The sequence below is a fragment of the Lepus europaeus genome, chromosome 1 (genome assembly GCF_033115175.1).
Source record: "Lepus europaeus isolate LE1 chromosome 1, mLepTim1.pri, whole genome shotgun sequence".
Classification (NCBI taxonomy): Eukaryota; Metazoa; Chordata; class Mammalia; order Lagomorpha; family Leporidae; genus Lepus; species Lepus europaeus.
The window spans coordinates 3698946-3723965 of record NC_084827.1 but is presented as its reverse complement, the minus strand read 5'-3'; the positions used below and the strand labels follow the sequence as shown (position 1 = coordinate 3723965).

At 46.0% G+C, this 25020-nt stretch overlaps 1 protein-coding gene across 1 annotated transcript in view; it reads right to left on the bottom strand.

Moving 5' to 3' along the window:
• Window positions 1-25020, bottom strand: part of LOC133761791 (maltase-glucoamylase-like) — a 180687-nt gene that overhangs the window by 98371 nt on the left and 57296 nt on the right. The window contains exons 37-63 of the mRNA XM_062194622.1: window positions 23742-23875; window positions 23601-23635; window positions 23392-23508; window positions 22851-22999; window positions 22379-22463; window positions 21220-21276; window positions 19796-19920; window positions 19147-19235; window positions 18517-18566; window positions 17912-18079; window positions 15256-15408; window positions 14582-14782; window positions 11905-12059; window positions 11655-11823; window positions 11302-11398; window positions 10642-10754; window positions 9331-9456; window positions 7678-7806; window positions 7325-7435; window positions 6931-6993; window positions 5015-5149; window positions 4459-4546; window positions 3604-3742; window positions 1602-1735; window positions 1461-1495; window positions 1253-1369; window positions 721-869 (exon numbers count right to left, since the gene is read on the bottom strand). Coding sequence (XP_062050606.1) covers window positions 721-869; window positions 1253-1369; window positions 1461-1495; window positions 1602-1735; window positions 3604-3742; window positions 4459-4546; window positions 5015-5149; window positions 6931-6993; window positions 7325-7435; window positions 7678-7806; window positions 9331-9456; window positions 10642-10754; window positions 11302-11398; window positions 11655-11823; window positions 11905-12059; window positions 14582-14782; window positions 15256-15408; window positions 17912-18079; window positions 18517-18566; window positions 19147-19235; window positions 19796-19920; window positions 21220-21276; window positions 22379-22463; window positions 22851-22999; window positions 23392-23508; window positions 23601-23635; window positions 23742-23875 — 3123 coding nt within the window. The remainder of the gene's footprint in view (window positions 1-720; window positions 870-1252; window positions 1370-1460; window positions 1496-1601; window positions 1736-3603; window positions 3743-4458; window positions 4547-5014; window positions 5150-6930; window positions 6994-7324; window positions 7436-7677; window positions 7807-9330; window positions 9457-10641; window positions 10755-11301; window positions 11399-11654; window positions 11824-11904; window positions 12060-14581; window positions 14783-15255; window positions 15409-17911; window positions 18080-18516; window positions 18567-19146; window positions 19236-19795; window positions 19921-21219; window positions 21277-22378; window positions 22464-22850; window positions 23000-23391; window positions 23509-23600; window positions 23636-23741; window positions 23876-25020) is intronic.

Below are 25020 nucleotides of genomic sequence, written 5' to 3'. Positions count from 1 at the left end.
CTCGTATTATACAGTTCACACGCCTTCACCGTGGCACACTTTAAATGTATGCAAGGCCCTCATTCCTCAGGTCTCCCCTATGAAATGCCTTCTTTTGTGAACTGAGCTCACCGGGACCTGGGACAATGCGTGGCCTAATTCCTAAAGATGCCAGTGTGATCCCGTGCTGAATATATTGTTTCCATTTTTGTTTTATTAAAGAAATAACTTCTGGGGCTGGCATTGTGGCATAGCAGGTTAAGTTGCCATCTGGGATGCCAGCATCCCATATACCTGCCACCCTGAGACTCCTCTGCTCCACTTCTGGCCCAGCTCCCTGCTAATGCACATAGAAAGCAGAGGGAGATGGGTCAAGTACTGCAGCCCTTCTGCAGCCATGAGAGAGACCTAGTGAGGCTCCTGGCATCCGCCTGGCTCAGGCCTGGCCATTGCAGCCATCTTGGGAGTGACCCAACAGATGGACGATCTCTGTCTCTTCATCTCTATCTATAACCTTGCCTTTCAAATAAATAAATCTTTAAAAAAGATAAGTGACTTTTGTTAATGATTTCTGCCATAGAGAACACAGTAAGGAAAGGGGGACTAATGTGTAATCCATGTCTAGAGAGTTATGACAGAAGGCAATCCTGTCTTCAGTCTAGAGGAATCATTTCTTCCCCTGCCACCCTACTGAAGGCAGGAAGTCACCCACTGGTCACTCGGACCCCACCAGACACTCACTCGTGCAGGAGAGGCCGCACCACCGTGCTGCCCTCCACGTGGGCCTTGTGCATCAGGGTGTAGAGATAGGGCAGCAGGGTGTATCTGGTCTCCAGGACGCTTCTGGAGAGATTCACGAAGGTAGCGTTCCAGGACACAGGGTCTTGTCTCTGCAAAAGAGGAGGAGGACTGTGAGGAGCTCAGCCTAGAGGATCTTACATCCTTAAGGAAGTCACTGAGAGCTAATTCCTGATGAAGATCACACACAGCCACTCCAAAGATGACGACCAGGTAAGTCAGGGAACATTGCTAACAGACTGCATGAGGCCCCTGGGTGAGCTCAGTGAGATTTCCCATAAGGCATTCTTCTTGGGATACACTGTCTAAACAAAAGGGTAAGCTAAAGAACATAGGTAAGCACAGTTCATGCAGACACAGGGTTCTCTATTTTAAAGACACCCCCAGTGAAAACCGACTGCAGAAATTGCAGCTCACAAATGGAGGGCGCCTTTCACACATCACACAACACTTGAGGGAGCAGCGAATGCCCTACCTTGGTCCCAATGGTGTTGTGGTTCCTGGAGAAGGGGTAAAAGGCCCCCAGCTGCATCCAGCGAGCACACATCTCATACTCAGCGTCTTGGAAGAACCCACAGATGTCTGCTCCTGTCTGAACCGAGAAGCAAGAAAAGGGGCCTGCTGAGGGTTCTGAACGCTGTCCCCAGCTCCCAGGTCACCAGCAGGGATCCAGGGACACTTACATAGGGAATGCCAAAGAGGCTGAACTCCATCATGCCTGCAAAGGGAACCACAGCGGGGTGAGACCAGGCCCTGAGCCCTGCCCCCTGCTCCCCTCACCGCCCCCTCCCTGCCAGCAGGGGCCCTGGCACAAGGCTGCACACCAATGATAGACTTCCTCAGCTGGTCCCACGCGGCTGTGTTGTCTCCCAGCCAGTGTCCACCCCAGCGGCCAGAAGAGGGGAACGTGGAGCGGGTGATGACGATCCCTCGCTGTCCCGTCACCTCCTGCACGGCTCTGGGTGGAGGGAAAGGAGGTGAGCTGAGGGCACAGCACGGGATGGAAAGGCACAGAGCTCCTGCCCTCGGAGCCCTGAACCCAGGACATGGTCACCTGATGTCTGCTGTATGACTGCAGGGACACGGAAATCAGCCAGCGTGAGGTCCCCACCGACTCATCCCAGACCATGGACATGTCTATCAGGGGTGCTTCTCTGCACAGTGTTGTACCAAGGCTGTCACCATGCAGTAAACTCACTGGGTTGCCCCAAATAGCAAGTAACCCCTAATTCCTGCCATTTATCTCCCCAGTGCAGTTCTGTGCCAGAGACTGTCCTTTTCGCCTTCATGGATCACACAATGGTGACGCCATCCAATTACAACAGAACCCAAAAGTCCTTAATGAGTGATGGCAAAGCATCATTTGTCATAGGACAACGTGTTCATCGTGTGTGTGCGATAATTCAGATGAAAACAATTCTATTGCACTGCAGTCAAACAGAAGTATAATATCACAACACACACAGCACATAATTCTGAATGATGATCATCAGTGAACATATTGCTAGTTTATACATTTCACGTCCTATACATCTGTCATTATTTTAGAATATATTCCAAATTCTTAAAAATAAGTCTAATGTAAAACAGTATGTCTCTGGTAAAACAGTATGCTGCTCTAGTGGCAGCCTTGTGTATCTCACATTCGCTGTGTCTCTGAGTACATCCAGAGATTCTGTGGAGTGATTGACAGAGCCTCTAGGTTCCTGTGCACCCTACGATGTTCATATGGTGATGAAATCACCTAGCGATGCGTCTCAGAACAAAGTGTCTCACCATCGCTGGAATAGGTCCTGTATATTTGGAATGAGAAAAGGTGAATTCCTTTACAATACTTTGTATTTATTTAGGATTTATTTAGGATAATTCATATTATTCATTGAGCTCAAAATTGGCTTTATGTCACCAAATTGTGTCAGAGTGGGTTAAGACACCTCTTACTTCACTGGCATCCCTTATTGGAGTGCCAGTTCGAATCCTCTGATCTAGCTCCTTGCTGATGTGACTGGGAAAACAGAGAGGACAGAGTAAGTGCTTGGACCCCTGCCACATATGTGAAAGACCAGATGGACTTCGGCTCATGGCTTCATCTTGACCCAGACCTGGCCACTGGGGCCACTTGTGTAATGAACTAGCAGATGAAGAGCTCTCTATTTCTCTGTCTCTTTCCCTCTCTCCGTCACTCTGCTTTTCAAATAAACACATCTTATTAAAAATAGTTTTGTGATAATTCAGTAGAGCAAATATTGACTATCTAACAAAAAAAGGCCAAAAGTAAAATTTCCAAAAAGATGGTTCACTTTTGAAATAAAGGAGAGAGTTGTCCAGTCCTATGTATTCCCTTGGTCACTTGTAAATAAAACTATTATAGCAACTGCTGCAATGTTTAAGTATTACTGTATCTCCATGTGCATCTCCCCAAATTTAATGATAAAAATTATATTAGACTGAATATATAAACCAGTAACATACTTGCTCAGTATAACTAATAACTATCAAGTATTCTACACTGTGCATAACTGTGTATGCCAGACTTTTATTTGACTGCCAGTGCAGTAGGTCTGTTTATACTTGCATCACAATAAACATGTGAGTAATGTATTATGCTAACTCTTACAATGGTTATAACATTGCTATGTGATAGGACTATGGGATACCCATTTGTGAGATAACACTTTAAACCTGTCTTCCAAATTATAAGAACAGGGTCTGGCTCCATGCTCAATGAGTCCTTGCTTAGTAAATGGGAATTGCTACACTGTAGCTTCATCCATCACTGGCTGTCCTGCAGGCTGTACCCAGTGCAGAAGGGAGACAGTGACTCACTCGTAGGTGGGTCTGGTCTGGGACCACCCGTACAGGCTGTGCACGTCGTAGTGCCGCACACGGGAGCCATCTGGCAGGATCTGCTCGCTCTCCATGCACAGGGTCTTGCTGTTCAGGCCCGTGCCCCTGGACTCCAGGTCTGGGGGAAAAGATGCAGGGATTAAAGCCAGCTCTGATCCTGAGTGTCCTAGACCCTCTTCAAGAGCCCAGACTGTGGATCTTAAGACAACTTGACCTCAGCACGAGTCCATCTCGTCTTCAACAGAGGTGTGGGAGCAGTGCTCCGCTCTGAGACGCAAGGGTACCTGCAGTGTTCTGAACATCAAGTGCATTGAAGAAAGAAGAGGTTTGGGGAAGAATGCATGGCTGTCAGCAGAGCTTGACAGGCTCTGATCTGGATTTCTACATGCAAATGACCTCACATAATCATTATCATAATGCTAGGAGGAGGACAGTGGCGGCAGCATTTTATGTTTTAGAAAACCAAAATTCAGAAGTGTCACATAATCTGTGGGAAGTCACACAGCTCTGGGACCAACACTGAATACAAGTTAGCTGCAAAGTCCATCCACTCCATGACAAGGGAACAATGCTATTCTCTGGGGCAACACATCTCCTGAAGGAGTTAACATAAGCCTAGGTCATTAAGAAATGCAGCTTTGAGGGTCCTTTGGAGACATTACCACAGGCATCACCTCTCTGAACAAATCTGAGAAATTCACCCTGTGGGCCGAGGGGCTTGCACACACCCAAGTGAGAAAACTGTTTGAAGTGCCATAGCACCAACAGACAAGACCCTGGCCACTGGGCTCTCAATGGCCATGGCTCTGCTGGTGAGGAGGCTAAGGTCCTTACGTGGCATGTAGGGCGGATGGTTCAGAGTGGGATCTGTGCAGCCTGCAGGAACTGCCCCATTCACAAAGCTCGACGGTTCATTCATGTCCTAGAAATGTCAACACAGACACTGCTTACTTTTCAAGGCAGGTACAGCCTGTCAATTCAATACCAGGTTGTTAGGAATAATCATCAAATACCCAGTTCTCCCTGTACAAACAAGTCCAGTAAGGCTCATCAAATCCAAGGAATAATTGCCTAAGAAGACCGATCTCCTCCTACAGAATAACTAGCTAGAGATATAAAAAATTCTCCATCAAAGCTGGAGATTGCAAAATTCCAAAGTATTTATTGTAATCACCTCTGAGGTTTCACAGCAGGAACCTCAGGTGAGGTACCAGGTGTCAGAGGTTTGAGGGAGGGTTCTCTGTGGAAGTACACTCTAAGATGTTCAGTATCTGTGTGGGGGAGATTATTATCCTTTTGACTAAAGGTCAGGGATACCTCCTGTCTAACTACACAGAGTTAGACAAACATACACTGATGCATGTGTACCCACATACACACACCCACTTACAATCCACAAGCCGTCGAACTTCAAGCTCTTCTCTGGATTCCGTGGGTTGGTGTACATTTCTTGTATTTCCCTCTTCCACCAGCTGACAGTTGAATTACGGAAAAAGTCTGGGAAGGCCGCATACGCTCGGTATTGCTGTAAGAATCAAATACAGTCATGTGTCCCAAACACATGTATTGGGCAGTAGACAGGCACTATCTGAGATCTCATGCCAAGTCTAATACCACAGATGAAGTCTCATCAGAGCCTAAGTGACGTTCTTGACTCGTTAGAAAAACAATGACATTAAGAATGGGAGGCTTGAGCAAACTGCACTCTTAGCTTTTTTTTTCTCTCGCTGTCAGCACAAATTCTAACAGTTAACACACTGGCCCCTTCCACTCAGGTATTACTGGCCCAACACACAACACTGCCTTTGCAACCTGCCCTACTTGACCTCGTTTTTTCCCTGTTATGTCTACTGCCAGAGAATAGACACACAGCCCAACAGCCATCAGCCTGGTCCCGTGTGACTTTCTCATTTTACATCAGGAGTACAGTTGCTGCCTCCTGGTTCTGGGACTCGATTAGGGGATCTGGGACCAGGTGACAGCATCACTGGACCACAGTCTCATTCAGTCTTGCTACTCCATCAAAGCTATCCCAGTCCTGAACTCTTGGTCCTCAAACTATGCTATTTTTCTTAGTATCTGCCTTCCCTCTCTGACTTACCAATTGCCCTGAAAAGAAACTTGTCTGGATAATCCATGAAATCTGGCCTGCCTCCTGCCAGTCCTGCCCCAGATGACTGGCATATGCGTGTGGACCAGCTTCAACCCTCTATTACATGGAGAGAGCTTCCCAAATGGGTCATTCTCCCTGATTTTAAGGGCTGATCCCTTAATTCACAGCTTCTGTGATGTGTTCACCAAAACAATGATTTATCTGATTCATCCTTGATCCTAATGAAGATTCTAGGCATGCCAATTTATAGCACATTGCAGACACAGAGGCCAGCTTCTGGGTTTCTCCAACTCTGGACAAGATCTTTCCCCGTCTTCCCAGCTCTGTTAGGGAGGCTGCATTGGCTATATACGCCCTGCTGCCTTCCTACCCGGGAAGGAAATTCGATGTTGAAGAAAAGTTAGAAGAGGCCAGGCAAGGCCCTTGCTCTGTAGAAGGGTGTCCATGCATACCATCATCAGAGAAATTAATGACAACACAAGGAAGCTGCACCAGTCCACTGGGCACACATCGCTATCAAGAGTGAGGCTGAACATTTCCTCAACCAGCAAGAAAGCACAAACTCATTCAAGCAGCAGATGCTTACTGAAGCTGGGAAACAATTCTGGTGCAGAGAATGCGATACCTGGGTCCGTCTCAAGCAAGAACCTGCACCCAGAAGAAAGCAAATTTTAACTTAAAGTTGGAAACTGAGAAGTGAAGGGCAAGTCGAGAGCCCCAAGGAAGAATGGGAGGCACAGGACACTTAAGAGTGGAGATGGAGAAGCCTGATGATGAAAAGAGATGTAGAGAAAAAAGACTCCACACTCAACCACGAAAGACAAAAGTCAGAGGCTGTTTCAGAGGATGACCCAAGACAACAAGAAGGGACTAATTCCACTTCTTGGAGTTGTCATCCTGCAGAAATTCCCGGGGCCTTCAGAATTTGAAATTGGACTTGAAGTCCCTTCTCTGTACCCGCAACTATGGACAACTAAAGTAAGCTCTCTGAGTTCTATATCCCATGGACACTAACAACTGAGCCCAAGTTGGGAGTAGAATATTGCACACACACTGACTCCCAGGACGTGTCCCATACACATTTTCCCTGGATATGGTCATGTCCATTGTGTGGGCATGTTCAGTACCCTGAGTTATGGCTGCCACTTCCTGGCAATCCTGACTTCACTCAACATCCACAAAGGGTCTTTTACCTCCACTTGACTGTCCCAGTCCAGAGAGCTGTTCACAACAACACCAGGGTAGTCAGGCCAGACCTGTGCAAGAAAAAAGGTTCAAAATGAACACATCTGTCCAGTTTCTTTGCATAGTATTTCCTAAGAAACTTTAAGCCATGGACCTAATGGAAATACTACTTTAATTTTCATGTAGGATTTCTCTAGAAAAAGTAGATCCCATGAGGCATGAGAAGCCCTCAACAGTATTAACAGTGATTGAAAAAAATGAGAACCTTTGCCCTCAAGGTCCAAATCAAAAGGACTAAAAAGGCACAGGCACAAACAGACATAGCGGTGACCCACCCCAAGTTCAGACATAGTGGTGACCCACCCCAGGCTGGGCAGTGGCAGATCACTGCTCAGCTCATACCTTTCCCCAGACAATGCCGCCGTCATTCGGGTATTTGATGAAGACGTCGTCCTCCACACCCCGAGTGAAGGCCGGGTAAGGCTGCGTCTCATTGCCAGAGATCGCTGGGTCCTGAAATCAAACCACAATCAGCTGGGAAAACCAAAGCTGGCGATGACAAGGACATTAAAAAGGAGGATTCCTGCAGAGAGAAGGCCTTAGGGTCCCCTGGGTGGTAGTTTCTGGACTCCAGGGAAATGCATTTCCTAGTGGGGCTTCCATTTCCCACTCACTCCATGGAGGGAAGGACAGCACAGGGCCTTCTCCACCACAGCCCATCAGCCTCCCCACATGACAGCCACATGAGCACCAACCAGGATGAGGATGACCCGCATCCCATCACCACGCAGGCGCTGGATCAGAGCTGGGAGCCCAGCAAACTTGGGGCTGAGGGTGAAGTCCAGCTGCCGCTCCATGTAGTCGATGTCTGAGTACTGCACGTCCTGGGGAGAGACACAGGGCCACCGAGTGCTGCTGCGGCCCAAGCCCAGGCTCCACACGCAGCCCTCTGCCACGGCACCCTGAGTTACAGACAGCATCTTTTATGCCTTCACATCTCAGTGATGGGTTAAGTACAGATTCGGGAAATTCATCTAATTTTTCAAACATTCAGCCACACAATAGAATGTGTGTTCATTCAGCAGACAACATGGATTGTAAATGTACTACAAAACAAAAACCCGTAATGGCTTTGCAACATTCAATCTAAAGAATAAGCAAACACTGATATCTTATTTTTTACTAAATATGGCAAGCTGTTTGCTTTATTAATGGAACAATTATAAATAATCAAAAAGTTAAATGAAATTATATTAATATATAAGAGGTCCACTGCAGTATTTTCTGTAAGAATGTGTTTCCACTGCATTTCTTTTGGGAACCAGACACATAATTCCTTCATTCAACCAGTGATTTGTCCCAAGCTGATGCAGCACTGGGCTGCAGTACAAGTAGAGAGTTAGAACTAAGGATATCCTTGCATCTACACAAATGTCTTCAAAGCCATAGCTAAGTCTGCATTAATGTTCTCCAGTTAAGCAAAACTTAATATCTGTATACAGCCTGCAGTCATTTGTCTGGTACTGTCAAGGCAATTTCAGATGGGACTCAAATTCAATAAATCTATAGCAGATTAATTATTTATTATTTATTTGAAAGGCAGAGTTACAGAGAGAGAGACAGACAGACAGACAGAAAGAGAAAGATCTTCCATCTGCTGGTTCACTCCCCAAATGACCACAATAGCCAAAGTTGGGCTGATCCAAGGCCAGGAGCCAGGAACCTCTTCTAGGTCGCCCACAATCCAACTCCCTTAGTAATGGGCCTGGGAAAGCAGCGGATAATGTTTCAAGATCTTGAGCCCCTGCATCCATGTGGGAGACCCAGAAGAATCTCCCGGCTCCTGGCTTTGGCCTGGCCCAGCCCTGACTGTTGCAGTCATCTGGGGAGTGAACCAACAGATGGAAGACCTCTCTCTCTTTCTCTCTCTCTCTCTCTCTCTCTCTCTGCCTCTCTGCCTCTCCCTCTCTGTAATTTTGACTTTCAAATAAATACATAAATAAATAAATAATAAATACATCTTTTGAAAAAAGGAAGAGAAAGAAAAAAGGTTCCCTACCCTTGTTTTAGTAAACCTTTCATTTTTATGGAATCAAGGATTTTTTGACTAGATGTTTTGATGTCGTGTAAAAGAAATGGAAAGAAGTACAATGTAGCAGAAAGAGTGATGGAGCCAGCCCGATCTCCTCCTTTTGCAAACCACTGTGAATGTTTGAGCTGTATCTTTGTAAGGAGACATGAACTTCCGTTTGTATTACTGTGTTGAGGTAAGGAACAGTGTGACATTGGATAAGAAAGCATTTTGTATCTTTCTACAACTTTGTAAAACTCTCACAGAGGAGTCCAGATACAGAGACGCCTGGGTGAGTGTGAGGTCCAGGACCAGGACCCCAGCACTGAAAACTTACATAGGGAATCTGGGCGGCCACCATATCATCATACAGGTTGGCAATCTCCGTGTCATTCTCATAGCCATAGCGACACAGCTGGAAGCCCAGGGACCAGTAAGGCACCATCACAGGCCGACCAATCACCTGGGAAGAGGACAGAAGATATTAGTCCACAAGAAACAGAAGCTGGATTGAAGTTGTGTTTGAAGGAATAAGTATTTCTTCAGTGCTCCATGCTCAGCAATTAACACATTCAATTCCAGAGAGAAATTAAGGTAATTCAGAGCCTTGAGATACCAAGGAGAGAATTCCCCGCTAGCCTTGAGTTCCTTCTCTGAGAATTATGGAAAATCCGATTTTTCTCTGATGTCTAGAAGTGGTCTACCTCACTTCTCAGACTCCAGATGCAACAATTTTGGTTTAGCATTCAGGCTCCAGGTCCTGCTGACTACAAACTTGAGTGAAATTTAAGTGACCAATTTGCTCATTAATTTCTTACATGTATATATACTTGGGCATATAATAGTATCAGCTCATAGTGTTTTTCTGTGAACTTAGTAAATTAATGTGCAGCTGCTCGATAAGTAAATGGAAATGGAATTATAAGATAAACTTACATTGGGGCAAAAATATTTTGAAATCTATGCAAATGAACAGTCTTCAGAAAGTCCATAGGAAATGCATACAATAAAGTATGCATGGATATCGATTTTTTACACCAAAATAAACTTACCTTTTAATTCCATTTTCCATGAACCCATTTCATAAGTGAAATGTGCTTTGACATGCAGTAAGTAACAGAGAAGTGAAGCATTACATATGGGTGTGTGTTGTGCCACAACAGTGACAACCATCACTATCACCCTCACCATGACAACATAATCAACACTATCATTCCACCAGTACCACCACTGCCATCACCTCTACCACTTTCACTTAACTTTTAATTCATGCCAAAGACCATACCAAAGAACAACGTCACCACCTCTACCACCACCACTACCATCCCCCAGCATCACTGCCTTGAGTCCACCACCACACCACCACCATCACCCAAACAACACTCCCACCACCCATTGCTTCTATAATCATCACCATCATGACTGCCAGCATTAATAGTAACACTACCACATCGGTTTCTCTCCAATGCCTTTAGAAGCTATGACTTTAAGCATTCTGATATTTACTTCTTCTTAACCTATACTCTACCTTTCTCTAAAAAAGACTGACAATTCCAGTTTCTCACCTGAGAGTTGCACCTATGAACATGGGTCTGGCACACAGATTGTGCTGTGTAAAAACGTGACAGTCAATCGTATTCCCTCCTACCTCTGTGTACTGCTGAGTGACAAGCTCTGGAGTGGGTCCCAAGAACACATAGAAGTCCAGAACTCCCCCTGTGGTCCGGTAAGTCAGGGCGGGCATGGGCTGGAACGTCACATCTGCAACACAGGAAATGCCAACCAAGCAGAAAATGTCACGGTGAGGAATCATCCCAGAAATCCACTTCTCCATCTTCCTGTGTTGTTCTCCCTACTGCAGAGAACTTGGAGCTGTACCCACCCAGAATATATATATATATATATATATATATATATATATATATATATATGTATATATATATATATATATATCTTTTCTCAAACACCTGAGGTTCCCTTTCTAGATTACCACAGATATTTTTTGCAAACCCTCATACCCAGAAATCACTGTAACTGACTTATAATTGGCTCTCCTTTCCTGACTTTCACATATTTGAAACTCATTTTCTGTCATTTCTTATGTGCATATTTATCAAAATAAGAGTTGGGTGAAGTATTACTGCTTGCTAATGGGCTGGAAGAAACAGAAAATATAAACAGAAAGAAGTTACATCATGCGTACAAGATGACATTTTTGAACACGAGAGTAGTTGAATGAAATATATTCTAAAGTTACTCTAGTAATAATGGTGCACAAAAGTAATAAGAGCAACTGTTACAGCCTTACCCATGGCGTTGCTGTTGAGCAGGAGCACTCCGTGGGCACTGCCATCCTCCTCCAGGCCCATGTAGTAGGGGTGCACACCATAGGAATTCAGCTTGTACTGAGAACCATAAAAGAGAGGAAGCAGGAGTTAAGAGACGTTGTAGTCGACAAAGAAACTCAGCAAATTCCCGTGGGGTCCAGTCTTCCTTGTGAATAAGTTAAACACAGCTGAGACAGAGAGCCTGGGTACTATACCCCTGGTAGAGAAGCAGAATGTGGGATCCAGCAGGTGGAGTCTGGGAGGGCACAGCACAGCATGTGCACACCCAGAGCTGGCAGAGAGGCAGACACAGAACCCAGCGCTCCGTCCTTACCCCCGGGGGCTGGTCTCGGGAAAACATGCCCCACGTGTGCCAGTTCAGGTCTCTCCTGAAGGACGTGTGCTCCGTCTCCCCAAAGCCATACAGGTACGCAGAGGGCAGGCGGGTGGAGATGCGCATGAACAGGTCATTGAACAGGAAGCCGAGCAGCCGAGAGTCCCAGCTGCAACACAGACAGGGGATTGGAGAATAAACGGACCTCCCGCGGGCCTCCAGCAGCTGACTTTCCAAGGACAGCACTTACATGACAGTGCCTGTGCTCCTGCGGCGAATCACGACCCCGAATGGGTTCTCCCCAATGGAGACCTCATAGAGCTGACTCTCAGGGCTGCTGGCTGGAGCCCCGGGTAAGTTCAGAGGAACTGGGACCTCATACCGACTGTTGTTGGGGTCATAGATCTAGGCCAGAGGAAACAGGTGTTAGACAAGGGTGCAGATGGGGGAATAAAGTTTTGTGTTCTACTACAAAGAAGGTGATTATAGTTAATAGAATAATATTTTGTAATTAAAAAAGGAGAAAAGAAAGCATTTTTAATGTTCTCATTACAGAGAAATGACAGATTCTGAGATGATGGATAACTGAAATATCCTGACTTCATCAATACATCATGAGTAAATGTATCCAAACCTTGATTCTACACCATACAGACGTACAACTCTATATGTAAACAAAAAGAAAGATCTTAAGCACTGATAGTTTCCTTTAAATCTATACCCTTGGATGATCCTTGATGTGTTTGACAAACAGCCTATATGCTATATTTTTTTGTCTTCTTTAAGTTCATGATGGCTAGGATTTCATTATCATACCAAAGAATAATGTCAGATTTAACATTTTGACCTGAGTCTGTCACATAACTTTTAAGGCTCCTATTACAGTCATATACTCATTTGGACATTGGTACCAACTGGAAAAATAATTCTGAAATCATTGTGATATTTCTGAATATACTATGTTCTATTTTGTGTATTGCTTAAGAGTGAATATCTGAACACTTCTCAGAGTTGAATAACCTTCCCAAATGCACAACTTTTTTATTAAAATAATTATGAATGTCCCTGCTGAAAGTGGTAGGAAAATCTGATTCATGATTATCTGCCGTATCTCTACACGATGCTATATGGCACAATGGATATGATCTGAGTAAGTCAGGGCTATGACTTTAAGAAATCCACCTGCTAATGGGAAGCGAGCGAGCAGCAGCCACAGTTCCTGGGTGATGTGTGCTAGTGCAGCACCGTCAATGCCGAGACCATGCAAAGGAAGTGCCTGACAGTTCCTGAGAGACGAGAGATTTTCATAGGAAATACAAACTGAGTCTTAAAACCTTTGTACCCTTGAACCAAGCACAGATGAGCTCAAGCTGTCGTTTGCTGAACTGCCATCACAGTCTGAGTGCCATTTCCACTCCTAGTCACTCTGCTTCCAGTCCAGGTTTCTGCCAATGCACTGGGAAGGCAGCAAACAATGACCCACGTGAAAGGGCTCCTGCCACCCATATGCAGCACCTGGAAGGAATTATGGACTCCTAGCCTCAGCCTGCCCAGTCCTGGCTGCCTTGTTCATTTGAATAGTGAACCAGCAAGTGGAAAATCTCTTTCTCCAACATTCCAGTATCAAATAAATTGTAAAAGAAATCATACACACAATGTAACAGAATGCTAAAGAAACTCAGAAGATGATAATAGATTGGAGAGGGCTACTTCATGGTCAAGAGGCAGAAAAAGAAGAGTTAAGGCTAAAAACCCAGAAAAGTTGATTCTTTGAAACCCATTAGGTGCCTGCTACATGGAAGAGCTACAGTGAAGATACAAACATCAAACAACATCATGCCTGCAGAGAAGAGTCCACGTGGAAGTCAGATTTGGAGGAATCTTTCACACAACACCAGGAGGCGCCTCATTCATTTACTCTCAACAAACATCTGAGTGCTTACACACTCAAGGCCCTGTTGGAGTTGAGAAGCACCAAGGCAAAGGGACAAATTCCTGTCCCCGAGACACTTAGAGTTCCATAGGTAAATCTAACAACACCTGAACACTGCTGAACCCCTAGATGTAGATAAATCACGGAAGGAAAAAAAGCACTGTCTGTGGCTGACTGTTTCACAGGTTCCTCCAATTCAGGATAAAGCCTGAACCAATGATGCTGTATTGACCAAGCACAAGCCTTTTCAAGATTCCTGATTTCAGTAATCAGCACTGCTATTCACAGGCAGATACGGGTTAGAAACAAGGTCACCATTCGTGATGATTCTCCGTCCTCACCGGCACCTAATTTCAATTTCTCTTTTTTTTTTTTTTTTTTTTTTTGACAGGCAGAGTAGATAGTGAGAGAGAGAGACAGAGAGAAAGGTCTTCCTTTTTGCCGTTGGTTCACCCTCCAATGGCCGCTGCGGCGCTGTGCGCTGATCCGAAGGCAGGAGCCAGGTGCTTCTCCTGGTCTCCCATGTGGGTGCAGGGCCCAAGGACTTGGGCCATCCTCCACTGCCCTCCCGGGCCACAGCAGAGAGCTGGACTGGAAGAGGGGCAACCAGGATAGAATCCGGCGCCCCGAATGGGACTAGAACCCAGTGTGCCGGCGCCGCAAGGCAGAGGATTAGCCAATTGAGCCACAGCGCCGGCCTCAATTTCTCATTCCAAAAGAAGCCCATGGCTCCTAATATCCCTACTGGAACCTACTCCCAGACTCACTCATCACTTGGCCTGCACAGTCTCATAATTTGTCTCCCCACATCCAATCTTGCTCACCCCACCATCAATGCCTCTGCTTATGCTTAGGATCAGGATGAGGATCTAGTCCATTAGCATGTGATCAACTTAAAAAAGCAAACTCATTTAAGGATCCTGTAACCTAAAATAGCACAGAATAATAGAACTGAGAAGGGCTAGGCCGTATCTGATGCAGACACCAGGCTTACCTTAAACTGCAGCATTTCATTCCTGTGGTAGGTCACTTGCAGGCGCAGGGGGTTCACAGGTGTGGACGGGAAGGCGTTGGCCTGAACAGAGGACTTTAGGGAGATGTCAGCTGTGGCTCCATCTGAGTTATACTGAACATTGCTGACAGAGTATAGATCATTGACGAAGTAGCAGAAAGGGACCCCAGGAGAACTGGATTCCTGAAAGACAAGGAATATGATGGGTGAGCTTGTGGTCTCAGAAACAGAAAATACAAACAGTGGGGGGTGCAGTGTATAGGAAAAGAGGGCAAGTCCATCACTCATTCACTTACACATCAGTGGGTGATGGCAAAAGTTTAAACCCCTGACCTTCTAGAACAATATATATATATATATATATAGTTTATATATTATTATAATATATACTTACTGTACTTAATATATAAAATAAGTACTTTATATAGATATAGATGATATAGATATAGATAGACAGATAAACAGATAGATAGATCTATCTATAAAATGTGTCCCACTCCTGTTGCCAACTGCCACCACTCTCCACCACCAAAGCAGGATTTTAGGGAGGCTCATGCTAAGAATTAAGTAGGCACATATGTGCTGGGGCTATCTTTTTGAAGGTGCAGAGTAAGCAGAGAGGTTTTAAGACGTGCTAACACCACCAGCCTGGTTACCTCCCAGACACAGCCACGGGCAATGCAGTTGTCTGCAGAAACTCCCTGCTCATCAGGATAGCAGTCGATCTTTTCCTCATCGCTCGTCGTCAAGGTCCACTCCACCGTGTACGCTTCTCCCAGGACAAGGTCAATTTCTGTGATAACGGCAACCTGTGGGGATGGGAAAGGCGCAAGGACAGTCATCCACAGATTCATGTCTTATTAAGAAATGAAATAGAAACCAGATTCTCCACCCCCTTGGAACACACGACTGTAGCTGATGGGATGCTGCAGGCTTGGTGGAGGGAGATTCAGGGGCACAAGTTCTCCGACTCTCAGAACCTGGCACATTACATTGTAGGAAGAGTTAGGGTGGGCTGAATCTGCTACGTACACCCTTTGTATTCCCTCTCTGAGTCCTCTTTCCCCTGGATGTAGTCAGAAAGCCTCTGTCCTACTCCCTTCTCCCTAAACCAGGGCTCCCCAGCGGTCCGGAGTGGGGGACAGAAAACAGCAATGAAGATCACACGGCTGGGGTGCTCCTTCTCATTTGTCTGTGACAAACTATTTCCATCCTTTGGGTCTCATTTTTATCAACAATAAAATTAAGGAATGGGCAAAATCATTATAGTTGCTTTTATTTCTAACATCACACCCACTTCATCTCTCTAAGCCCAGAAACTTAGGTTCCATATCTTCCTCAGGGAATTCCACTCAACATTTCAAACACTCTCATTTTAATATTATTTTTCACCTTTCTTATTTGATCAAGTCCATAAATAGCACTTTATATAAAGAAAGTTCTCTCATGTCTGCAGCCATAAAAATCACATTATAGAGATAATCATCCTTCTCCCAGTCTCCCAGTATGAATCATCACTCACCTCACTGTCCCATTAATTTAACTCTCTGAGATCCCTAGACAAGGGTTGCATAATGGCACAGCCATGATTCAGAATCAATATGAGACTGTTTGAGAATAGGTCCTGTAGGAGCTCGTTTGGACACCTAAGATCCAACAAAACCCAACTACAGAAATCCTATTCAAACTTATCTCCTTCCCAGTGTTAATCCTCCCTATGCCAGCCACACAAAACTCATAGAGTAATAAAGTTATGCTATTCTCAGTTCTCGGATGCCATTATTCTGGTATCTCTTTTCTATGAAAATTTGCCCATTTGTTGAATACACTGCTGGTTGCCTGTCCCATGTAAAATGTTCCTTTCTTGTTCACCATTTCAGCTTAGAATACTCAAGTTCCAATCAAGAGTTCATCGATGCAATGTCACTGTCACCTTTAAGACATAAGCTCGAGTACACTGAGAGCTGCCTGCAAAGTGTCTTTCTCCTGGTTTAAGGACACACTCTCTCTCTCCCCTCTCCCCCTCTATTTCTGCTAAAAGAGGGGCATAGTGACTGAAACTAAGCAGCTGCTTCTAATCCCAAGAGAAAACAAACACTTCAGCCTTGATATCTTTGAGACACTGAACCAATATCCCTCTCTCTCCACCTCGCACATCTCTTATTGCAAAAAGACAGAAGTCCCAAATCAGTTATGTTCCAGTGGGGTTCCCTGTCTTCTGTATCTGATAAACCCCTGTCATATACACCATCACCCAAGGCCCAACTCCAGCTCTGAAGTTTTGCTTTCACTTCTATTAAATGTTTAATATCCAATTTAGCCTAAGTTACTGCATCCTATACATTGAGTTGCCTGCCTCTTTCCAAAATTGTTTCACATGTATAAATTGTTTCCTCACTAGCAAATTTCAAAAAGTGTTCTTTGATCTCATAACAATTGATTTATTTGATATCTTTTTATTGAGTGCGTTTTCTTTTCTGAATCCTTTAAGAGGATTGTACTTCACCACACACTCATCCACTCGAATGCCACTGGAATTCAAAGCTCACAGTGGATGTGTCCTTAATGTGTGCCGTCTGGACAAAGCTTCAAATGCCATCAGTCTGTCACTGTGGTAGAAAATTGACTGATTTTCTCCAAATTTGAAATGTCTCTCACAACACATGCATTCAATGCTTCCCATTGTGGGGACATGGAGTACTTTGTGGGATGGATTATCTTGGGAAAAGATTCCTCATAAATGATAACTGATTACAAGTTGTTCAAGATGTCAAATCTCATTACAACCAATAAAATATTTTACTTCTATTACCTAACAAAATATCTATCCGTTAGAGAGGATTATCAAATTCTTTAAAGTATTTCTTTAAAATGTATGTTTCAGGGTGAAAGTCATATATCTCAAAACCAAAGTTTTGTTGGAAAAAACTTCAGAAATGTAATTCATGGGACTTCTTCCTTTACCCCCACAATAGCTTTCAGATTCACTTCCCTTCTAATCCTGCTCCCCACCTTGCTAACCCTGCTCCTTTGTGTCCCACAATTCTATTCATTTGAATGCCAAGCTGTAGACAGCAGAGCGTTGAGTGACAAATGGGGAGGTGGCGTGGAAAGACCACTGCACCTGTGCCCATCCCTCAGCAGCTCCCCGTTCATGCCAGCTCCGGCCACCTCCTCATCTCTTTTCTCCTTCCCAAACCGTGACCCCCACACAGGTCTCAGCATCTGCTCTGGTCCTTCAGGAACTCATGCTACCATGCCAGGAAGCTACACCCATTCTTGATTAATTATATCAAGGAGATGGGTATTTACCTTCAGGCTATAATTGTAAGTGACCATAGGAGACATCTGACTCGGGACACCATTGTGTTTCACTGTAACATTGCTAGGTTCCTGTGTCCCAAAGATTTTAATCTCTTTAAAAGCTAAATTGTTGGGGTCCTTGTAGCCTGACTGTGAGATCTTCACATCCAAGCGGTTCTACAAAAAAAAAAAAAAAAAAAAAAAATCAAGGACAGTTAAGTACAAAGGAATCATATAGAGATGCTCAAGTCACACAAGTATTCTATACTTTCCACTTCTCTGGGCATCTCCAAGCTATCTCTAATAATGTGTGCTTAAGAAGTAGATATTATTTTAATAATCCCCTGATTTATGAAATATCTATGATACACGTGTATTTTTTACAACTGTCATTGGAAACGCTGGATGCTTTGATTTAGCTGTCCTCAGATCACTGCCTTCTATGATGGCATGGCTGATTCAGTTTGGACAAGATAAGCAAAGCTGGAAATGTTACTCAACAAGAGTCATAAGTTCATACGAAGTTTCAAATACAGGAATATACAAACATAACCCCATGTGCTAATAAACGGACAAAAGCCCATGCCTAAGATTCATAGAAATTGGTTACTCACTTGGGTGACAGAAAACTCACATAAAAGATAGACGTTATTGGCCACAGTATCTGAAAGTGAGAAAATGACAAGTCAGACTGGCCTGTCCGTCACAGAAACAGATTTCTCCCTGTCTGTGTGTGATTCACAAATGGCAACACTTCTGTCTTTTTATGGCTGAATAATATTCATTCATCAGTGGATGTTACTTCTATATCTTGGTTATTATAAAAAGTGCCACAATGAACATGGAGATGCAGATACATCTTCAATACACTGGTTTCATTTCTTTGGACATATGCCCAGAAGAAGGATTGCTGAATTGGATGGCAGACCTATTTGTAATTCCTTTAGAAACTTCCATTCTGTTTCCCACAATGGCTGGTCCAATGTGCATTCCCATCAATGGAATGCAAGTCTTTCCTTCTCTCTGCACCCTCACTAACACTCGTTATTTCTTGCCTTTTTCCTAAGGGCCAGCCCAACAGGTCTTAGGTAACTCCTCCTCGTGGTTTGTGATTTGCAGTTCTCTGCTTCTTAATGACAATGAATGTGTATTTGGGTAGAAATGAGGACAATTCTAACAGACATGGGTCCCTTCCACCTGTGGTTCATCTAGCACTGCTCCTGACATTATCATCACATGCTCACCTTTGGTGTCTCCATCATCCCAGAAAAGTTCACCTTTTGCTTCTTTGTTCTCATCCAGAGCAATGATAAGACCAAGAGCGTTCTGTCGACTGTGGGAAACAGCATTTATGAACAAACAGAGACTAAACCTCAAAGGATTTTTTCAAATTACCTTGGAATGTTTCCACCTAAAATACATTGTTGCAAAAATTAAAAAAAAGAAAAGAAAAGAAAAGAAGGAAGTAGAAAGGAGAGAGGGAGGGAGTGAACGCGGGAAGTGTCATTATGTTCTGTCATAGAATTGCATCTATGAAATATGCTCTTTGTGTTAATAATAAAAAGATTAATTTAAAAAAGAAAAGTGGGAAGTATGAGATTCTATATAACTATTTTTATTTACACATCTCTTGACTATAATAAAAGCAAGCTACTTAAAGACCTGATTCAAACATAACTCAGAGGAGTTAAGTTACTATCAGCTTATGGCGCTACCTTTCCTTAGGAACAAAGGCAAAGTCACCAGGTGCACCTTCTTCTGATGTCAATAATTTCACAGAAAACAGAAATATCTCAAACATCACCAGTAAGCGTCCGTGCCTCCACACTGCCGGGCTTCATTACAAAGCGGTGCACTAACTGCTGTGGAAAGGGGGCCCCAGGCCACGCTCACCTCTGGTTGGTGTTCAGCGCAGGCTCCTGCCAGGGCAGGATGTAGCCGCCACGGACGTGAAGGTTGATGTGGTCCAGAGGGGCGGGCAGGACCTTCCACTGGGCCTTTGCATTGACATCCGCACCCTGTGGGCCAGAACAGGAGAGATGACTATCTCATCCACACCATTTGAACACATTGCTCATCCCCCCTCAGCACACCCCTGTCACCGCATTTCTCACATTCAATGCGTTCTTGCATTGTTGCTAGGACATCTTGGGAGAATCTGCTGCCATTTGGATTGTACAGCTCACACTACAAAAGCCTTGGAATGGGTCCCAGAGACCCTCACTCCACAAGCTGTTTCTTTCTTTTTTTTTTTTTTTTTAACAGGCAGAGTGGACAGTGAGAGGGACAGAGAAAGGTCTTCCTTTTTGCCGTTGGTTCACCCTCCAATGGCCGCTGCGGCCGGCGCACCACGCTGATCCGAAGCCAGGAGCCAGGTGCTTCTCCTGGTCTCCCATGCGGGTGCAGGGCCCAAGGACCTGGGCCATCCTCCACTGCCTTCCCGGGCCATAGCAGAGAGCTGGCCTGGAAGAGGAGCAACCGGGACAGAATTCAGCGCCCCTACCAGGACTAGAACCCAGGGTGCCAGCACCTCAGGTGGATTAGCCTATTGAGCCACAGCACCACAAGCTGTTCTGTACCACGGAGCAGTGTTGGAGGAGGGAGAACGACCCTTCATTCACCTCATGGAATCTGATGCACCCTCCACAGAGGAATGCTGGCCTTCTCTCTCACCAGGAGTCGCTTTTGTGTCCTCCCACACCTTTCCAGAAGGACAACAATAACTTTCCAGATACTGACAACTGTCAGGCAAATTCTCATGTTTAATTACTGCTACTTAAAGGGAAGGATTAGTTATTGTTGACAACAAGGAAACAAGTATCTCTTCCTCAGAAGAACAGGGACCAAACACCCTTAAAGAGTAATTAAAGACACACACGTATTCTACATATTGGTTAATCCCAACAAGAAAATCTTTTTTTTTTTTTTTTTTTTTTTGGACAGGCAGAGAGGACAGTAGAGGGAGACAGAGAGAAAGGTCTTCCTTTTTGCCGTTGGTTCACCCTCCAATGGCCGCTGCGGTAGGCGCGCTGCGGCCGGCGCACCGCGCTGTTCCGATGGCAGGAGCCAGGTGCTTCTCCTGGTCTCCCATGGGGTGCAAGGCCCAAGCATTTGGGCCATCCTCCACTGCACTCCCTGGCCACAGCAGAGAGCTGGCCTGGAAGAGGGGCAGCCGGGACAGGATTGGTGCCCCGACCGGGACTAGAACCCGGTGTGCCAGCGCCACAAGGTGGAGGATTAGCCTGTTAAGCCATGGCGCCGGCTAAAATCTTAATTTTAATTAAATGCAAGTTGTACGAATATTTACAAAAACTTACTGTGTAGTAGTCATACCAGAGGGCTCCCGGGAAATACGCACTGACTTCTCTGGCGTTCTGGAATCAAGCACAGAGCATGGGTGCTAGGATATGGCTACCAAGGACAGAGAACCCTGTTTGCCCAGCATAGGGGTTAAAACCAGAGTGGTGGCCTTGGACCCACTTCCGCATTGTTCTAGAGCTCAGCAGTGGGGGGGACCTTGCAAACAGGGAGATTTGTCTCCCACAAACAAATGGCTCCCATAAAGCCTTCTTTCCTCTCCAAGATGCCAAAGGGGATGAACAGCACCATTAGCACACAGATCTACAGGATATCCACATCAAAGAGACAAACAACTGGGTTTAGTGTAGGACAGAAAAATGATGGAGGTATAATACAATAACTTTTTTTAAAAATTTCTCAATTTGAAAGGCAGAGAGAGAACAGAGTGAGAAGGAGACAGAGAGAGATAAATCCTCCATCTGAAGTTTCACTCCCCAAATGCCCACAACAGAAGGACTGGACAAGGCCAAAGCCAGGAACCTGGGATTCACCTGAGAATCACAGAAGGGTAGCAGGAGACCAAGTTTCCTTGTGCCTCCCAGGTGTACTTAAACAGGAAGTGACGCTGGGAGTGGGGAAGCCAGGAACAAAACTGAGATGGGATGCAAGCATTACAACTGGCGTTCTACACTGGGTCAAATGCCAGCCACAAGTAGTGTGGTAAGATTTTGGCAGGGTACAGAAGCCAAAACACTAACAGAGGAAAAAAGAAAAGTTCAAGGCTTCCTGGAGGGCCAGAGAGAAGTAAGATCGCACATGTTCCTGCAAGCCATCCCACTGAAATGATTCGATTCACTAATCATGGAATAAAATAATGAGTAATTTCCACTCCTGCCCCAACCTATGTACTCCTCATTAAGGAGATATAAAAATGATTACATTTTCACAAACATCTGAGGTGTTTAATTCTTGATGTCCTTGAAGCCAGAACTGTGATAATATGACAGCTGTAGGAGCTGAGGCCCAGAGTCCCTGAGAGACAGGCTCAGAAGGGGAGGAGGAGACACAGGCAGAACAAGAAGCAGGTGTCAGGACCCCAGCACCAGGCCTCTCCTCCCTCATTGTTCTCCAGCCTCACAGCCAGGACCCTCTGCCCACCAGAGGCCCCCTACTCACGGGCTCCAGCACAGGGCTGACCAGGAAGGCCGGGCCCAGCAGGAACTGACCATCTATGTCCCAGGTCACCCGGTCTGACACAAACCTGGAAAGGACAGGAAGGTGCCACGGTCACAGCCCAGCCAGCCCCAGCCCCAGCCTGAAGGAAGTCCTCAATTCAGATCCAAGTCAGGAGCCAGCTGCACCTCAGCATCCTTACTCCTGGCCTAGGTCTGCCTCATTGCCTTCTCTTGTGTTCCCTGAGGCCGCTGGGACCTGGGACAACACATCACTGAATAGCTACAGGTGCCAGGAAGGTGTTGGCACAGCCAAACTGGAAACAAACGATCCTCTGCTGGAGTATATAATTTTCCCATTTCAGAAGTGACCTCATCACCAATACCATACACAACACAGTGAAAAGGCGTCCCCTGCCACCCTAGAGAAGGCAGGAAGTCACCCACTGGTCACTCAGACCCCACCAGACACTCACTCGTGCAGGAGAGGCCGCACCACTGTGCTGCCCTCCACGTGGGCCTTGTACATCAGGGTGTAGAGATAGGGCAGCAGGGTGTATCTGGTCTCCAGGACGCTTCTGGAGAGATTCACGAAGGTAGCGTTCCAGGACACAGGGTCTTGTCTCTGCAAAAGAGGAGGAGGACTGTGAGGAGCTCAGCCTAGAGGATCTTACATCCTTAAGGAAGTCACTGAGAGCTAATTCCTGATGAAGATCACACACAGCCACTCCAAAGATGACGACCAGGTAAGTCAGGGAACATTGCTAACAGACTGGATGAGGCCCCTGAGCTCACCCAGGGCACACAGTGAGATTTCCCATAAGGCATTCTTCTTGGGATACACTGTCTAAATAAAAGGGTAAGCTAAAGAACATAGGTAAGCACAGTTCATGCAGACACAGGGTTCTCTATTTTAAAGACACCCCCAGTGAAAACCGACTGCAGAAATTGCAGCTCACAAATGGAGGGCGCCTTTCACACATCATACAACACTTGAGGGAGCAGCGAATGCCCTACCTTGGTCCCAATGGTGTTGTGGTTCCTGGAGAAGGGGTAAAAGGCCCCCAGCTGCATCCAGCGAGCACACATCTCATACTCAGCGTCTTGAAAGAACCCACAGATGTCTGCTCCTGTCTGAACCGAGAAGCAAGAAAAGGGGCCTGCTGAGGGTTTCTCAACGCTGGCACCAGCTCCCAGGTCACCAGGAGGGATCCAGGGACACTTACATAGGGAATGCCAAAGAGGCTGAACTCCATCATGCCTGCAAAGGGAACCACAGCGGGGTGAGACCAGGCCCTGAGCCCTGCCCCCTGCTCCCCTCACCGCCCCCTCCCTGCCAGCAGGGGCCCTGGCACAAGGCTGCACACCAATGATAGACTTCCTCAGCTGGTCCCACGCGGCTGTGTTGTCTCCCAGCCAGTGTCCACCCCAGCGGCCAGAAGAGGGGAACGTGGAGCGGGTGATGACGATCCCTCGCTGTCCCGTCAAATCCTGCACGGCTCTGGGTGGAGAGAAAGGAGGTGAGCTGAGGGCACAGCAGGAGATGGAAAGGCACAGAGCTCCTGCCCTCGGGGCTCTGAACCCAGGACACGGTCACCTGATGTCTGCTGTATGACTGCAGGGACACGGAAATCAGCCAGCGTGGGGTCCCCACCGACTGATCCCAGACCATGGACATGACTATCATGGGTGTGTCTCTGCACAGTGTTGTTCCAAGACTGTCACCATGTGTTGAACCCGTGACTATCAGGGGTGCTTCTCTGCACAGTGTTGTTCCAAGACTGTCACCATGTGTTGAACCCGTGACTATCATGGTGTCTCTGCACAGTGTTGTTCCAAGACTGTCACCATGTGTTGAACCCGTGACTATCATGGTGTCTCTGCACAGTGTTGTTCCAAGACTGTCACCATGTGTTGAACCCGTGACTATCATGGTGTCTCTGCACAGTGTTGTACCAAGCCTGTCACCATGTGTTGAACCCGTGACTATCATGGTGTCTCTGCACAGTGTTGTTCCAAGCCTGTCACCATGTGTTGAACCCGTGACTATCATGGTGTGTCTCTGCACAGTGTTGTTCCAAGCCTGTCACCATGTGTTGAACCCGTGACTATCATGGTGTGTCTCTGCACAGTGTTGTTCCAAGCCTGTCACCATGTGTTCAACCCACTGGGTTGCACAAAAGGAAGTCGTCCCTAAACTCTGCTATTTATGTACTCAGTGCCTTCATGCACCCCATAATATTCTTCAGGCAATGATTGCGTGTGCAGTGGTGATGCCATAAAATCCCAGTGGACTGGGAAATCCTATTTCCAGTGATGGCATAGCCATCTTACATTGTCATACATGTGGGGCCAGCACTGTGCTGTTCAGCTAAAGCCACCGCCTGCAGTGCCCACAACCCATACTGGGCACAGTATGTGTCCCGGCTGCTCCACTTCTGATCCAATTCTCTGTTGTGGCCTGGGAAAGAAGTAGTAGTAGTTCTTGGGCCCCTGCACACACATGGGAGACCAGGAGGAAGCTCCAGGCTCCTGGCTGAGCCCTGGCCTTGCAGCCATCTGGGGAGTGAACCAGCAGCAGACTGCAGACCTCTCTCTCCCTCTCTCTGTCTCTGATTCTGTAACTCTGCCTTTCAAGTAAATAAA